The sequence below is a fragment of the Parastagonospora nodorum genome, assembly GCF_000146915.1.
Source record: "Parastagonospora nodorum SN15 chromosome Unknown scaffold_33, whole genome shotgun sequence".
Classification (NCBI taxonomy): domain Eukaryota; kingdom Fungi; phylum Ascomycota; class Dothideomycetes; order Pleosporales; family Phaeosphaeriaceae; genus Parastagonospora; species Parastagonospora nodorum.
In genome coordinates, this window is record NW_001884581.1 from 205694 (window position 1) to 221774 (window position 16081).

The window sequence follows — 16081 nt, forward strand, 5'->3', positions numbered from 1 at the left end:
CCAGCTACTACTGTTGGATCTTATGCTCTAGGATCTGATCCATCCTGTTAGCTTGTTGAGCTTACATAGATACATGGAATGATGCTAAATTACGACGTGCAGGTGTCGCAAGCGGTCCTAACGCAGGATTGGGATGATCCGCTGAAATTAGCCATAGCAGCGGGAATGCTCACAAGGAGGATAGCGAAGAGCTTCATTGTAGTGTTGGTAAAGGTAGTTGAAAGAGGTTGGGTTGGCAGTAATAGATGTTGATGTTTTCGTTGCGAGGTTTTTGCTAGAGACAGAAGGGGCTCAAAGCGACTTTATAATACTGCGAGGGACCACGCTACGAGTTGCGGGTGTGCGCACTTAACTTCCAATATAAAGCATAGAGTCATTTTGCATGGGGCCAACAATACGGCCGGCGGTCTAGACTTCCTTGAAAGAGCAGGTACTTGCGTATAGTCAGCTTCTGAAGCTGAGCCCGTATGAGACATGCAGATGGCCGAGAGGAGAGAACGGTCAATTTCGGTACATGGTCGGTCGAATTGGATTGGAAGGCTATGTTGGCAGCATCGAACCATTCAACTCGAGGCCATCCATACCGCCGCCACTAGTACAGGAAGACCTTTTGGAGTCTTCCGAGTGTTCCGAAACACCGGAAGCTCAATGTGGCTCTCCGGGTACGTCGGTATCAGAGAAAATTAGAGCAATCTTGACTCTCTTAAGCTTCTCTTTCCCTACGATAGCCTATCTGCGCAAGCTTTAGTATCGAGCTCAAAATGCTAACTTCTGTAATCATGTCATCTAAAAGAGTTGATTGAACTTGACGCCAGTAGCGGACGGCACAAGAGCGAATATGCACATTTTTGACCAATCCGACGTTGTGGAAACCCTTGAATTAGTCTGGGCACACCAAGTACGCTAGCACTCCGTATATGAGAAGGGAGTGTGAAGGAGCCCTGCTGGCAAGGCAATTAAGGCTTAGCGCAAACAAACGGAGGTCTTTGATGTCTCCTGCTTGGAAGTCAAGCACTTCGCAATGTTCGGCATCGTACGTCGGGTCGTGGCACACAGAGTCAGCTGCAGTAGTCTTGATTGGACGACTGGATACGCTCATATTTAGTATTTTTCAATCTTCTAACGTCGGGCAGCTATGTATCCTGAGATATGTTTTCGTATACGGTAGAGGTGTTGTATGCTGCGCCAACGTTGGAAGACAATGCTCCTATTGATGCGGGCAGTCGACTTGCGCTGAACAAAGGCATTACGACACGCATAATTCACCCCTTCAGCGCCAATGAGATCTAATGGCGATGCCTAGAAAATGGAGGCCTGGCAATAGAGCTCACTTTGTCATGGCTGTACTTGGTGGTGAACCAATGGGAGCTCAGCAACCTGTTAACGCCTCTATGCTCTGCCCTGCATGCTTCCAAGGCTCTAGAACATAAGAGACTTCCCCAAAAGCGAGGTCGCGACTCTTGGGCCTGCTAAAATCTCACTGACAAGAGATCTTTTCGTGGTGGCCATGGCCCGTGATTTATCGGCCATACCGGGATCGGCCCGAGTTCAATGCACGTCGTATACCTCCAGGAAGCAAAATGGAACCGGATATGCCGGCTCAGGAACACTATATCGGACCTTGTTGTCTGAGGACGACCTTGATTAGTGATGCATGCAGAGAGAAATGAACGATGATGATTATATATAGATTTGGACCTGGTGTCAAACGAGACTTCACGTGGGTTTGAGCTTCACACGATCCGGGCTGACAACTTCAATGTGATATTATGCTTTTCAGATGGATAGGGACCCCCCCCCCCCCCCCCTAGCCGCAAAAACAGGCTTCCTAAATAGGTATCTTAACAACGCTTATTTGAAAATAGATGCAACTTTAGAGAGGCGTGTAAGTAGCTTCTCTTAACTCTTCTCTCTACTTAGAATATTTGCTTTCTACTTCTAGATAGTATTATATAGAAGAGAAAGTATTATGTCCTTCTGTGCACAGGCGCTGATGAACAATACTTCAGCGGTTCTATTTCTACGCGTATACCTCACTGCAGTAATTACCTATCTGAGAAAAGCCCCCTATTTGCTGCGGGATTGAGGGGGTCCCTACCCATCTGAAAAGCACGGTATCGTTATCATAACGCGAGGTTGGTGAGTACTTCTAGTCAAATCAGCCCATCGCTCTATCCGAATGACCTCGTCTACATATGCCAGCAATCTAGGCACTCAGCTCAGTAGGAATCCGCTTCAATGACAGTCATGCGCTGAAAGTCTGGGTATGAAGGGAAGCGCTTCCTCTCTTTCCTGACAAAAGATTCATCGCGCAAAAGGTTGTATGCTCTTCGCTCTTTGAACCATCTCCGGAGGGGGGGAATCGTGGCACCTCGTTCGAGGAGCAGTTTGAGCCCGGGGGTACCACATCTCATAGCCACCTCCACCGGACACGTGTACTTGCGGTCCTTCTGCATCTTTGGGCCACCAGTTTGATAGACGCGTTGATTGACGTCCGCACCGGCGTCCAACACTGCCGCGATGAGGTCCAGGTTTTGTGCTCGCACAGCTACATGCAGAGGTAAGGTGTTCAGACCGCCTACGCTGAGGTCCATGTGATCTAGTAGGAGAACAGCAACCTTATATTCTTTGGCTTTGCAGGTTGCCTCGAATAATTTTGGCTTAATCTTCGCGTGCGTGGGTGACCGAACACGCAGTGTTGCTTGCACCAGACAGGGTACCCCGATCTCCATAGCTACTTCAAGCCACCGATTGCAAGTAGTTTCGGTTAAAGCAATGCCCGAATATTGGATCCCGTCAATGATGGCCAAAGCATGCGCAATGTTGCGCTTGTCTAAAGCGATCCCAGCTGCTTCCGCTGCCGAGAAATTGGCCCAAGCGGCACTGGGGCAATTCCCAGCCAATGCCAACGCCTCGAGTATGGCTTGGAGTAGCTTGTCATCTTTCGTTCTGACGGCCAATACTAGCGGCTCCCAGCCCAGTTCGAAGCTGACGTCGACGTTTTGCGGAACCTGAGCATACACAAGATGGTACTGTCGCGCCACCATGGCAGCCATGAGCCTATCTTGACGTAGCATGTTTTGCTCGACCCCAGTGGTGAGAGCCGTAGACCTGAAGCCGCCGAAGAGACCGCTCATTCTGTCCCATAGTATGTTCGCCACTCTGTAGTGGCCCATGATGTTAACAAGACCTTTACACAGTTCCCTTCGACAAGCCTCTTTGTGATCTATCGTGACGATGTGCAACTCGCTGCAGAGATAGTCCATCATGTTGTTTATGCGCGTAGGCAATGCGCTGTCTACGTCGAGTAGCCTCTTCGAGCGCTGGGCAAGGTAGCGGGGCATCATGTGAGCCATGATCTTCTCGCTCTGCCGGAGGACATCGTTCGTCTGGTACGTAACGATATCGTGCTCGATGACAGTACGGAAGGTGGTTACATAATCAGCTTCCTACAGACGCAAACGGCTGTGTTACGACTTACAGCAAGTGCCTCGCGCCAACCAAGCATTGCGAGGCCCTGAGCAGACCAGGTGATGGAGGACGATTGCGACAAGCTCCGGTGGGACCTGCATCTCGAATATGTACATGGTTGAGACTACTAGGAATGGCTGTGTGGGTACTTGGAGACTCATGATATGCGGTTGTTCTGACCCGTTAAGACGTCGTGGAGCGGGAGCTAGGCTCGGATGAAGATAGCGTCGTCATGTGATTACGCGATACGCGGTTCTTTCACTTTGGTCGCTTCGGGAGAGAGCTTGGCGCGTCGCGGATCCCAAGACCTTTCGCGACGCGCTCACCAAGAAAGCTTAGGTGATAGCGGCAAATCGCCTTCAGCAGCTTCTGCCAGTGAAGGCAAACGTCACTCTATCACTCTCGAAGCGCGGGTACGTTGCACGCCGCTCTACTCGGGGTCTCGTCATATGACCACGACAGCCGCTTGATCATCGTCGACTCAGGTCACCAGACGCGATAACTGCTCCGCATTGTTTGTTCTAGTCGCCAAGTTCCAGACAGTCTTCACCTGACACGCCGATCAAGGACGGCAGAAAGTGCGTCAGTCTCCCGGCTTATTGTAACGCGCAGTAACTTACTAACTGTATCAGCTACTGGCGTACGCAACGACGCACTTGTGTCCCCAAAGTACCTATCATGCACCTTCTCGATATACCCCTCGAGCTCTTCCAGCAGATTGCCCGCGATGTCGTTGAAGTCGCCGGCATCACTGGAGCATGGAAACTGCGAGGAGTTTGTCGCTCTTTCGCCGCAGAAATATCCCACCCGACATCTTCTTCAAACGAACTACAACCGAGTTCACGGGCTGGTCACAGACTCGGTTTCTTATGCTTACAATGGACCGCTATCTGGCTGCTCGATTGCGCTTACCACTCGACGTCGACCAGCTCCTCCTAGAAAAAATCCAGAGCATGGTTGACTGGGCCACGACTGAAGCGGATAGCAATACTAAAAGCAACAAAGATGATGCCGCGGAGAATGTGTGCACAGGTTTGCTCAATGTCGTTGGAGGATTCAAGCTGGTCTACCCAATCGTACACGAGTCGAGGGATGAGCGTAAGAATCTTACCAGGTGGGCAGAGCAAGACCTGGGTATACATAACAAGCTTGCCGCTGCACTAGGTGTCGGCAGCTACGAGTTGATCAAGACGCTCTTGCCCAGACTCCTCGAGAAGCCACAGGAAGTGTTTTGGCTCGCATTTGATCCCTTCAAAATCGCCATCTGCAAAAACGACATAACATTGTTCCAGATAACTTTACGGATCCTACAAAAGGTGGCAGAGACTGATGCTACCCGCTTGACGTCGATTCAGCAAATTCAGGTCGGACCGGGGAGAACCAGACTATTCAACATCGCCGACGCCATTTGGGACGCCATCGGGACCAAGCGACTTGGAATGCTCAAAGCCTTGTTGGACTTCTCCGGAAAGTTCTGCCCCCGCCCCAGTAATCGTGAATACAATCCATGGATTGATTTGACCGCGAGCTCAGAACAGAGCATTCTCGACACCTTGTTGAACTTCAAGCCAAAGGGAGGGTCGATGGTGACACGGCAGACGTTGACCACCGTGTGCTTCGCAGGTTCAGCCAGCATGATTCAAGCCGTGGTGACCGCCTTAGGCAAGAATATCAACAAGGGTTCGATCTTCACTTTACCCATCTTAATGGCTGTGCGCAGTGGACGTCCCTTGGCCGTACAAGCCCTCCTTGACGCTGGCGCAGATATTGGCGTTGTGACCAAGTCAAACATCCCATCGATCTCCAAGGCAAACGTCACCCCGCTTGACGTTGCCATATACCACCAGAGGCTTGATGTTGTCGATGTTCTCATGGCTCGCGGCGCCGGCCCGCTTCCTCCTGTGCACGAATGGCCCATGAATCGACGCTCATCCAACCATCTTCGCGGCATCGTCCTCCAGAGCACGGGTACCGACCTTCCAACCTGGAACCAATTTCGAAATCTTTCCCCTGAGGACCAAATGTCTATTGCGCACTAGAATAAAAGCAACCGAATGAGATCTTACGGCTGTTGGGGTGTATATCACGGTAACAACCGGCGGTACCGACATGGGGTTAACAGTCAGCATATACTTCACACTGGAGACCCGCCTTACCGTCCAGTCACAAGACTTACGACAAGCATCCTAAATTGCATGTGTCTTCTAATTACAATCAAATCTTTTTCTTGGTCCGCTCCCTGAAATGCATGAGCAAAGTGCCATGGCACCCGCCATTCGCTCGACAATACGGCATTCGCTCGTGGCATGTTTTTGACAGCTGCTCGATCTTTCCCCATAGGCTACTTCTCCGAGCTTTTACGGCTAGAGCCCCACTCCTGTAGAATTGAGTCTTTGCCAAAATCATCTCAGCTAGTTGTACGCTAACGTATAGGTCCGGGCATGTATGAGGGTAGGCCTGCACCCCGCCGCTTTGCACAACTGCACGCAACCAAATCAATTCCGGCATGTAAACCCTCGACCGAACGAAATCGATCCTCAGCCTCCCAAAGATATATACAGCTCTGCCAGAGTGGGACTAAGCCTGCACGCCTGCATTGGTGACAATCGAGTGATTGGAAGGTATGCGCAAGGTGTCAGACAAGAATGCATCTGTGCGGACGCCGTTGAACGTAACTAACTCACGCAGCTCCTGCAGGTACTTCTTGGGAGAGGAATCGAACAATCGAACTCCCTAGATTCCGTGGAACTGTGGGGATCGCGCTGTTGGTCTCTGGCCAGTGTCTCAGCCTTGGAGGACATTCCGTACCATCAGGTGATGCGAAGGCGACACCGCACGGCTATGATCTCCACTGACATTCGTAGAAGGACTCAACCTTCTATGGCAAACATACTCGATCTGCCACTCGAGCTATTGAATCGGGTGGTTCAAGAGATCATCCTTCGGGATGGTGTCGGCGCAGCTGCTGTGCATCGCCTTGTCTGTCGTAAGTCGACACTAGTCAATTCCAGAATCCTGTCACGGAATAGCTGACAAGGTTAGGTGCCTTCAATCACTACATTCGCGCCAGCATTTTCCTTCATTCTCCGGAAGAAGTTTTCTGGAATCCTGTCGGCCGAATGCTGATCGTCAATAACCTCGATTATTTTTTGACGGCTCAGGGCGACGAATTAGGGCAGCATGGCTACCGAACCGCCATGTCGGTCAAGATTGGCCAGATGATGAAGTACCTGATCAGTCAACGCGTCTTCGGGTCTACCGACGCAGAGTACGACAACAATTTGAAAATCTTGTGTGCGGGTCTTAAGACCATCATGGGAACGCAGACCATTGCCCGCGCTATTATAGTCAATGACCCTGACCTTGCCGACCACTCGCCTACATGGTGGGCTGTCTTCCATACCAACGGACCTCTTGAAACCTCAGTTAAGGTCAACATCTCCATGATCGTGGGCGCGCATGCTCTGGTCATCGACGAACTCAAGAACCTGTCAGATGACTGGCATACAATCAACCTCATTTACGGCGATCCTTTGACCAACGCCATCAAGCTGGGCGACATTACCATGCTCAATACCATCATCAACCACCTCACAACCATGAAACTGGTACCAAAGCGTCAACGAGGCCATCTTGTTCCCAGTCAGGCGAGGTCCGCGTTTCCTTTGGAGGATTCGGTCAGCACAGCCATCATGTACAACCGGCCTGATATGGCTGGAGCTCTTGTCCAGATCTACCAGGTTCAATTTGGCAATCCAGTACCCTCAATATTCGAATCGTGGCTGTGTCGGTCTTTGATTGTGGGTAACTCGGCCCTCGTCAAGACACTGTATAGGTCGCACGGCCAACGTCGGCTCAAGCTCAGCTCCTTATCCGTGGCCGAATTTCTGAAGACAGGCGACTACAACATGGTGCTTGAAGTTTTCAGTCCGCTCACCCAACCCCTACAAGATAGATTCGCGAAGAAGGACCCATTGTATATCACCCTCCGCCACCGTAACATCGATGCAGCCCGTGCCTTGCTCGCCACTGGCAAAGTTGATATCAACCGCGAGGTTCTCCACAACCACTCTGGGCAGTTTGGCAACGCTGCGCTCGGCTCCAGTCGCTACGCTAGCGTCATGATCGCTCCGCTGGACGTCGCTTGCCGCATGGACGACTACGCCATGCTGGAGTTCTTGCTCACTGCAGGCGCTAACTATCGCCGTCGGTTTGCTATACAGTTGAATGGTCGCTGCTACTACACTATTCGCAAGTGGGCTGCGCTTCCTCAGAATGGCGGCCACACTCATATGCCTGAGTATGGCCACTACTACTCTATGTCGTATGAGGAACAGCTCGCTTACGTCTTCGGTTGAGCTACACTTTGGTTCTTTTCTGCGCCGCTCCGTGTGCTTCTTGCTAGCACGATCTTTTGAAGGCCTAAAACCCTCGACCCTCCCGCCTCAAAGTTACAACTGAGCATCGTCCACTCATTAGTCCCCTTCCCCTCACACTACCCTCGCACTTCACCAAATGCACACTTTACTAGCCCTACAGCTGATTCTATCGCTTGAGGTACGCACTACCTGTAGTACGTCGTCGTCCCTTTCCCTTCTTCTCTACACCCAACTTGGTAACACCCAGGTTCTATTTTGCGATCTTTGCTTGAAGGCCGTAGTGGCGCAAGTGCTGCGCATGTACATAGCAAATCGGCGACATTCGACAAGAGAAACATGGATTCATCAATTGATCTTTAAGAAATGATACTCAAGTGGTTTAGTGCTCTATTGGCGTTGCGAGAAAGACCGCACCATGATCCTATCACATGCAAACTCGGCGTCTCTCAGAAAAAACGACAACTGTCTGCAATTTATCACGTCATGAATTATCACTTCGCGAATCCCACTTGTACTTTACATCTCGATTTTCCATATATACAGTTGAAACAAGGTATCTGTCGGATACGACGGACGTGATGATCAGCTATGAGTACTTCTTGAGCTGCACCTCCAGTTTTTGTCCCGCGTCAGTCTAGAAATCAAAACCAGTTAAGTTTCTATCCACCAGAAGAGATCGGAACGCGCTTGCCCATGTGAGTCCAGATGTAGTTAGCCTCCCGGGGAGAGAATTTGCTGCCCTTGAGGCCCTTGGTCTGGATCTTCGCTCGCACAGCAACGCCAACCTCGACATCCTCCTGCTCCTTGGCGGCGAAGATAGCACGCTCCTTGGCGCGATCCTTCTGTGCGTTAGCAAGTGCCTGATACTCCGCCGCAAGCTGACGCTCAGCAGCAAGATCCCGGTGCTCAGCCTGAGAACGACGGTGTGCCTCGCGAGCCTCAAAGGCCTTGCTACTGGCCTCCCACTTGGCCAAGTATACTTTGACCATGGCATCGAAGCGGGAGTTCTCGGCGAGGTACTCCTCGAACTCGCTATCGTTATAGTCTCCAGCCCAGGAGTGCTTTGCCATGCGCAGGGCGATGATGTCGAGGAGCTTGTCACCCAGCGGAGTGTGGATTGTGGTCAGGAGGTTGATGAGGTCCTGAGAGGGAAGGCAGGTCTTGATCAGGTGCCAGTGCGCGTTAAACATGCGCTGGGTGTAGGCAGTGAGACCAAGGAACTCAGCGGCCGAGGCGATATGGATATCCTTGAACAGGTTGTTCGTGGTGTCCATAGCCATCACATCGAGATTGGGGTTGGCTAGAGGAGTGATGCGGGCGATGAGATCCTTGACAGCTACGACGAGTAGGTACTCGGGACAAGTGACGTAGAAGACACTCTTATCCTTCAAGACGAGGTTCTCCACGGTGGAGAGAGCACTAAAAAGTGCCAAAGGCAGCGAAGCTAGGACTTGACCATCATGAGCACGAATCTCAACCTTAGGACCACGAGCGAAGGATCCACGCTTCTGGCGGCCAAGAGCACGGAAGGTGGATAGCTCCTTACCCATGCCAGGCTTCCTGGAATCTTCCTTGAGGGAGGTGGAGTTGGCCATGACAGGGTTGCTGTGGCCGTCCTTGGGGGAAGTGGAGCGACGACCGCCTCCAGTACGGGAGCCGATGACGATGGAGGACTCGAAAGCGTGGGTCTGGTTGGACATGTTGGTGATCGTGACTAGTGGTGTCAGAGAAGGTATGGCCAAAAAGAACTGTGGTTCTTACGAGTCTTGGGACTGATGATGGAGAGCTGAGAACGGTTGTTGCAGCTTTGTAGACGTGGAGTTGAATTCTTGGATGAGAACTATTGGTAAGGAGTTTACTTTGAATTTTTGATAAGCAAGGAGGGAGGAAGAGGGCAGGATATTTATACCAGAGGGCGAGCCCAGCGACTTGGCGTAGTGAATATACAAGGCGTGGCGGGCAAAGCAGTAACACCTGACAGTGTGAGGTACCAACAGTTGACCGACGGCTTGGCACTTTTGGAACACAATGTATGTCCCAAATCTTTCACTGTTGGTGAGTAATGCCTGATTTCTCCCCAATCAATTCAAGGGACTCTGTAACGCCGCAAGGCTCGAACACGGGACAATTGAGTTTATGCGATATGTTTCAGATCTGGTAAGAAGCTATCTGCTCTGCATTGGTCCGCATTCAGATAGCACAGCTAAAGACAAGATTTATATATGACTATCAAAGGTTTTTACTTTCAGTGGCGATTAATATCGTCTTATACATACAGTTGTTTGGCTTCAAGAATACATTCTTCGTGTTACGAGTCAAGCTAGCAATCATTCATCATGTAGCGATGGAAGCAATCTCATGATTTAAATCTTTTCATTGTCATATCAATTGATTGTACTCAAACCAAACACTATGGTCTAAATGTCAACCAAATCGTATCGTACGCTAATTCAAGATACCCTTCAACGCTTAACAGGCTACATGACGACCGAAAAGCTTCTCGTGAGCGATCGCCTCCTGAGGCGTCATCTTCTTGCCCAAGCGCTTCTTTTCAAGCATGCTCTCACGCACCGCCCGCTCCATGTGCCTACGCTCCTCTGCCTTCTCGAGCAGGAACTCGCGTTCCTGTTGTTCTGCTTGATTACGGGTCGATTGTTTTGCCCCATCGCGACCCTGCTGCTCTGTAGTCCGAAATGCCTTCTCCTGTCGTTTCAGCTCGCGCTCCTCAAACTTAGCCTTGCCTTTTTCCTTCGTTTCAAGCTTAGCAGCTGCCCTGCTCTTGCGGTCCACGGTGTCGGCAACGGCAGCGGCAAGACGAGGGTTGGTCTGGAGATACGCCTCAAACGCCGCGCGGTTCTCAATCTTGCCATCAAAGTACTTAACGCCGATGTTGTACGCCATCTGTTTGTAGATCTTGTCGCCCGGTGGAGTCCGAACGCGGCCGATGGCTTCGATGTTTGCGACGGAGGGAACAGTGGTGTTAACGCGCTTGAAATACAGCGAGAAGATATTCTGGGTAAAAGAACCCATGCCCAGCGCCTCGGCGGTGGAATGGAACATAATGTCGTCGTACGTGATTTCAGACCAGCCAAGATAGCAGACGAAGGACATCGGCGGGACCTTCATCATCTGGGACAGGAAGTAGCAAGCAATCTTCACGTCCAAGTCAGAAGGAAGCGTGACTTGGTCATCGATGACAAGCTCCGGCTTGATGGAGGCCGCGTTAAAGAGAGCCGAGGGAAAGTCCATAACTTTGCGGCCTTCCCAGCCGAGAATGTCGATAAGTTTGCCGGTCGTCAGCTCCAAGCGCGTGCGGCGGCCCATGTTAGTCAATCTTTTTTTTCCGTCCATGACCTCGGGCTGGGTGGTCGCAGTGTATGCCATATTCATGCGTTGTGCTATCGAAAGTGTAATGAGGGTGCTGTAGGTATTGTCGGGGATGGTTGATGATATAAAGGGCCTCGGATTGGGTATTCTAGCGAGTGGATAGTAGATAATAATCGCGAGAAAAGATGCTTTTTATGGCTAAGGGGCATATCAGGTGGCTGGCTTGGTTGTGAAAGATCTCGTCAGGTGCGGGTTACGTCATCGCAATGTGCACACTACGCCTTCTCTAACCCGCGAACATTGTTTATCCATGATTTCGTACGTTTGTGTAAGTATAGAAAATCTGGTTGTGGCAAGGCTTATGAGTGATTACATCGACGGACCGGCGGTCCACCGTACTAGCTGTCGATGTCAAAACCACCAGGCTCTCAGTAGAAGGACGCGCCTCTGGACCAATTCTTAAGTTCCATCATCTACAGCCGGCGCAGCATCATCAAATTCCTTGAGTGAGTCTTTGACACCCTTCTCGAGGTCGCACCAGATGTAAAAGCCCAGCGCAGCGACCAGGAGGAAAAAGTTCGGTAGCATTGGGTAACGCAGATTATGTGTCTTGTCTTGGATGACTGACTGCACCAATGGGTTGACCCATCCAGTCGCAAGATCGAGAGTCAACTCTAGACCGAAGAAGTGCGCTTCTCTACCACGCGGAAGCATAGAAGCGTACATGACTCTGTTGGCAGACCGGAGTGCAGAACTTGTCATGCAGAATAGTGTCTGCTCTATCCAGAATTCCGGAACGTACTTGTAGCCGATCTTCACGTTCTTGCCGATGCCGAGACACCCCCAGAAAATGCAAAAGATGTTGATGGCGAGGAAGCAGTATGCCCAGGTTTTGATCTTGATGTTGGTGCGAGGGAAGACAAACATCCAGGTGAGGCTGCCGATAGAAGCTGTGGTGACAGCCATAAAGGTATAGACCTGGACAAAACGTCAGTACTTTTTTGTGCCTCACAATGTGCAATTTGCGCTCACTGTGTACAGACGATCACCAGTGCCAAGGCCGCTGACTTCTCGAAACAGCAACCCAATGACAGAGTTGAAGTTACTATAACCTGTATTCCAGAGAACCCAGCCGACACACAACTTGAAGGCTTCTGGGTACTTGGGAATAGATTTGAGCAACTCAATCCCTGCACAAGATCAGATTGGGATCGAAAACTTGGTGCCTTGATGCTTACATCTCGTAACGGCCAGCTTGCCATAATTCTTCGTTGGTGGTTTTGATCCTTTCACCGAGGGTAGCAATACGTATCCCATACCGCCGAAAGATATAGTTAGGCAACCAGCGATGGTGATGGCCAGAAGGAAGCTGATTTGAATCAGCAGAAGACAAAAACTCGAAACACGGTTTGGCGCACCTTTTGTACCCATCCATTATCCCGCTTCCAGCCGTGTGCGCGATAATGAGACCAATACCTTGGCCAAGAATTGACCCAACATTGCCTGAGAGCAAGCCCAGCACACTGACCATAGTACCACGATTGAAAAGCTCTTTAGTGGCACGCTCTTCCTCGGTTACTACCAGTCGACCATCTTGACCGATTCTCGTTCGAGCCTGGATCCATCCTGCTTCGCGCATGAAGAGCGGGATATATGAAGAGGAGAGCGTGCCGTATATACCTTGTACGGTAGTCATGAAAACCCACAGGATTGAGCCTGACACGAGGTTTCGGTAAGTTTTGCTAGTCATGGACGCAAACGGCAGCGCAAAGGTTCCAAAAAGCACAATTCCGAGGATGAGAAGATTCTTGCGATTATCTAGACACATGAGTTTTATGAAGAAATGTAGTTTAGCTTTCGCTTACGCGTAAAGTCCGCGACTCCAGAAATGAAGATGCATACCACTCCCTCAGATGCTCTGGAAATTGACTGCAGATACAAACTACCCCTAGTTAAAATTTGTTGTATGTTTAATGCATCATGGTACTTACATGTAACTGTTGTAGTCTACCTCACCTGTGCCAAATGGAACCACGCAACGGATTACACCACGCTTTGCACATGGCTTGTTTGTACCGGGAATATGTCCAAGAACATTGGCGGCAGACTGAAGAACAGCAGGAACGTATCGAAAAGCCATTCCAGCAGTCGGACCCGTCTATTCCCTATCAGTAAATACTATGATTGTATGTATCTTCTAGAGTAGCTGACTGAGAAGCACAACACAAGCCAAGCAATCAGAGCACGCTTAGTCGCCATCGGCCTCCTGGATTCTGGGCCCGCCTTTTCGACATTGCTGCCAGATGCGTTGTCTGAGGGCAATTCGAGCGCGACAACCGCGATGGCATCAGCATCGCCCTTGGTGAGTACCTTCTCAGTGGCCATGACTTGGGTCTTAGTTTGAATTTTGGATGGGCTATCGTGCAAAACAAGTGCAATGATACCGTCATTTGGAACTGCTGATATTGGCCGCCTTAAAGGTTGAACACAAGATTGCAAGCGATAAGAAGCCCTGCAGATGCTCAATTGCGCTTGGTTGGATTTGCCGTGGTGGGCAACAGACACCGAGGTATCAGCTCACGCGATGGCCCATACATCTGGGCTACAGCAACTACTGCATGTGTCCCAGTTGCCGTAGCTTTGTCGCAGCACAGTGTCTACTTTTGCAAGAGCATTGTGATCCTTGCGCGTTTTTGAGCAAGTTGTGGAACGCCTAAAGAAGCGACGATCGCCGTTTCTTACATGCATATGCGCGCCTTGACGGCCTGGACACACTGTTTCTCTCCAATCGCCACGGAATTAGCCAAGAGAAAGAATGCACTAATTTTGGGTGCAGGGAGAGGCCAAGTTCATGAAAAACACTCGATTCATTCTAGCCATTACGTGCCACTCCATGACTTGCATCTCCCCATCACACCTTCCCAATGTATGAAAGACTGATGCACTAGATACCAGGATATATTCAGACAATGCTAGATGCGTCAGGGAGTCAAAAATGGGACGCATGCATCACTCGAAGAGTAACCATTGGCCATGGAAAATACTTTGTTCTTTTTCGTAGGAAAACTATAATACCACAGCCATACAGCCATCCAGCGATCATCCTTCGGCCCAAGCTTCAATCACTTTTACTTCATCAAATTCTCACGATACGCTTGCCCGCGAAGACGGATATGCACCAATCCACCAATGCACAAAAGGTCCATAATACCAAGTCCGGTGAAGCACCAACCGTATCCCATCTTACTCAGCAGCGAGTCCATGATGGCTGCGGCTATCGCAGCGCCAACATTCCGCAGTAGACCTGAGAGTGCAATGAGCGCCGCAGCTGACGTTGGCATACACTCCGTCTGATAGCTTGTACTGGACACCATAATTGTACCTGTTCCTGAAGCCACTACACATACCAATTTGTCAGCTTTCAGATACATGGGATGTGGAAATGGTTAGAGACGACGTACCAATCGCAGACGCCATTAACCCAGCAGCTGGATGGAAATGCTTGAGGACAAACCATCCAAACATCATTTTTCCCGCGGCCGATACAGCGTACCCGTACACTTGTACGTCCAAACGTCTCTCGGGTGGTGGGCTGTCAACATTGTGCTTGATCTTGTAGCGACGATAGACAACGTCCCCAAGACGGCCGACTGCGAACGAGGTGACTGTGAGTGCAACGCCTGTTACAATCAGCAAACTTTCAGGTGAAGTTCTTATAGTAGAGAGCTGACCTGGAGCCAGATACCCATAGCCCGTCTCGCTTCCATCCCATCCATATTTTGTTTGCCAGACTCTCGGAAAAACAATGTACATCGCAGAGAGGCCCGCAAAGTTGAAAGCTGAAGCGAAGCTCAATATACAGTTCGGGATAAAGATAAGAACCTTGAAGAGTCCGGCAATCGTTGGTTTGGGTGGCTTTGGATAGAGGCCATCGGGTACAAGCTGCTTTTGTCGGAGATGTGGCTTAACAAACCAACTTGAACCCGTGTAAACACTTCCATTGCCTACCAGACATCTTAGAGTCTCTGGTAGAACAAAAAGAATTAGCAGATACACCGGGAGACATACGACCGCTGCATTTGTTGCTGTTAGTCCAGACTCTGAGGTCGTTATGGAGCACTCACAAAGAAAGCCAAAAATCCATCTCCAAGTACTCTGGTGTGAGAATTGGCCACCAATGAACGGGCCAAGTAGTGGTCCTAGTTGAGGTCCAAGCAAGAATAATCCAATCCGCGATGCACGTTTTGCTGGCTCTGTGACATCAGCTACGGTTCCTGCACCAATAGAGGTAACCATGGATGATCCCAGAGCCTTGAATTGTGTGGTCAGTCTCTAGCTGCATCAAAGCTTTGGGGTTCACTCATACCTGGAAAATTCTCAAAGTGAACAGGCCGCCCACTGTCGGGGGTAGGGCTGCCAGAAGTGTGTTTGCAATGAGGAAAACAGCCAGGGATGTCATGTAGATCAGCTTCCTCCCGCCATAGTCGCTCAGTGTTGCTCCGAACATTGGCGCTACACCAAAGACCGCCCAATACACACTGACTGATGCATTGATAACTGTGCTCGAAGTATTGAAGACCGTTTCGAAAAGAACCAAACTAGGCAAGTAGACAGCCCCAGTGAGTGGCGAAAAGAAGCCAGCTGCTGTAACTATCAGCACTATACACCATTGTCGAGATGGCGAGAAAGCCGAGTATGGTGGGATTAGGTCAAAGCTTGGTGCTTTCTCGATGTCGTTGGCAGTAGTCCTGGGAGCATTGTCTAGTACCGACAGCGCAGACGGAGACTTGGATTCTCCTCCACCAAACAAAACTGTGGATGAGATTGGATCTTTTGATTCGATCATGATTCCCATAAATGGGGACAAATCCGAGAGTGTGCAAAGTTGGCCAAATGAATTTGGG

General features: G+C 50.3%; 7 protein-coding genes across 7 annotated transcripts; 2 read left to right on the forward strand and 5 right to left on the reverse strand.

Annotated features, from left to right (window-relative positions):
* Positions 1-2219: 2219 nt before the first annotated feature.
* SNOG_14720 (hypothetical protein) lies at positions 2220-3587 on the reverse strand (the record flags this gene model as incomplete). Its single annotated transcript, XM_001804850.1, has 2 exons — positions 2220-3445; positions 3482-3587. The coding sequence occupies 2 exons, from the start codon at positions 3585-3587 to the stop codon at positions 2220-2222; spliced, it is 1332 nt and encodes a 443-aa protein (XP_001804902.1).
* Positions 3588-4149: 562 nt separating this feature from the next.
* On the forward strand, positions 4150-5510 carry SNOG_14721 (hypothetical protein; the record flags this gene model as incomplete). Its single annotated transcript, XM_001804851.1, has 2 exons — positions 4150-4245; positions 4329-5510. 2 exons carry the CDS (start codon positions 4150-4152, stop codon positions 5508-5510), a joined length of 1278 nt encoding a protein of 425 aa, XP_001804903.1.
* A 1158-nt stretch (positions 5511-6668) lies between these two features.
* Positions 6669-7829, forward strand: SNOG_14722 (hypothetical protein; the record flags this gene model as incomplete). The annotated part of the gene is made up of 1 exon (XM_001804852.1): positions 6669-7829. One exon carries the CDS (start codon positions 6669-6671, stop codon positions 7827-7829), a length of 1161 nt encoding a protein of 386 aa, XP_001804904.1.
* Positions 7830-8509: 680 nt separating this feature from the next.
* On the reverse strand, positions 8510-9550 carry SNOG_14723 (hypothetical protein; the record flags this gene model as incomplete). The annotated part of the gene is made up of 1 exon (XM_001804853.1): positions 8510-9550. The coding sequence occupies one exon, from the start codon at positions 9548-9550 to the stop codon at positions 8510-8512; it is 1041 nt and encodes a 346-aa protein (XP_001804905.1).
* A 769-nt stretch (positions 9551-10319) lies between these two features.
* SNOG_14724 (hypothetical protein) lies at positions 10320-11174 on the reverse strand (the record flags this gene model as incomplete). The annotated part of the gene is made up of 1 exon (XM_001804854.1): positions 10320-11174. The coding sequence occupies one exon, from the start codon at positions 11172-11174 to the stop codon at positions 10320-10322; it is 855 nt and encodes a 284-aa protein (XP_001804906.1).
* A 462-nt stretch (positions 11175-11636) lies between these two features.
* SNOG_14725 (hypothetical protein) lies at positions 11637-13562 on the reverse strand (the record flags this gene model as incomplete). Its single annotated transcript, XM_001804855.1, has 6 exons — positions 11637-12155; positions 12210-12367; positions 12654-12995; positions 13043-13095; positions 13169-13335; positions 13389-13562. 6 exons carry the CDS (start codon positions 13560-13562, stop codon positions 11637-11639), a joined length of 1413 nt encoding a protein of 470 aa, XP_001804907.1.
* A 743-nt stretch (positions 13563-14305) lies between these two features.
* On the reverse strand, positions 14306-16023 carry SNOG_14726 (hypothetical protein; the record flags this gene model as incomplete). Its single annotated transcript, XM_001804856.1, has 5 exons — positions 14306-14574; positions 14639-14857; positions 14909-15181; positions 15302-15509; positions 15544-16023. The coding sequence occupies 5 exons, from the start codon at positions 16021-16023 to the stop codon at positions 14306-14308; spliced, it is 1449 nt and encodes a 482-aa protein (XP_001804908.1).
* Positions 16024-16081: the final 58 nt, after the last annotated feature.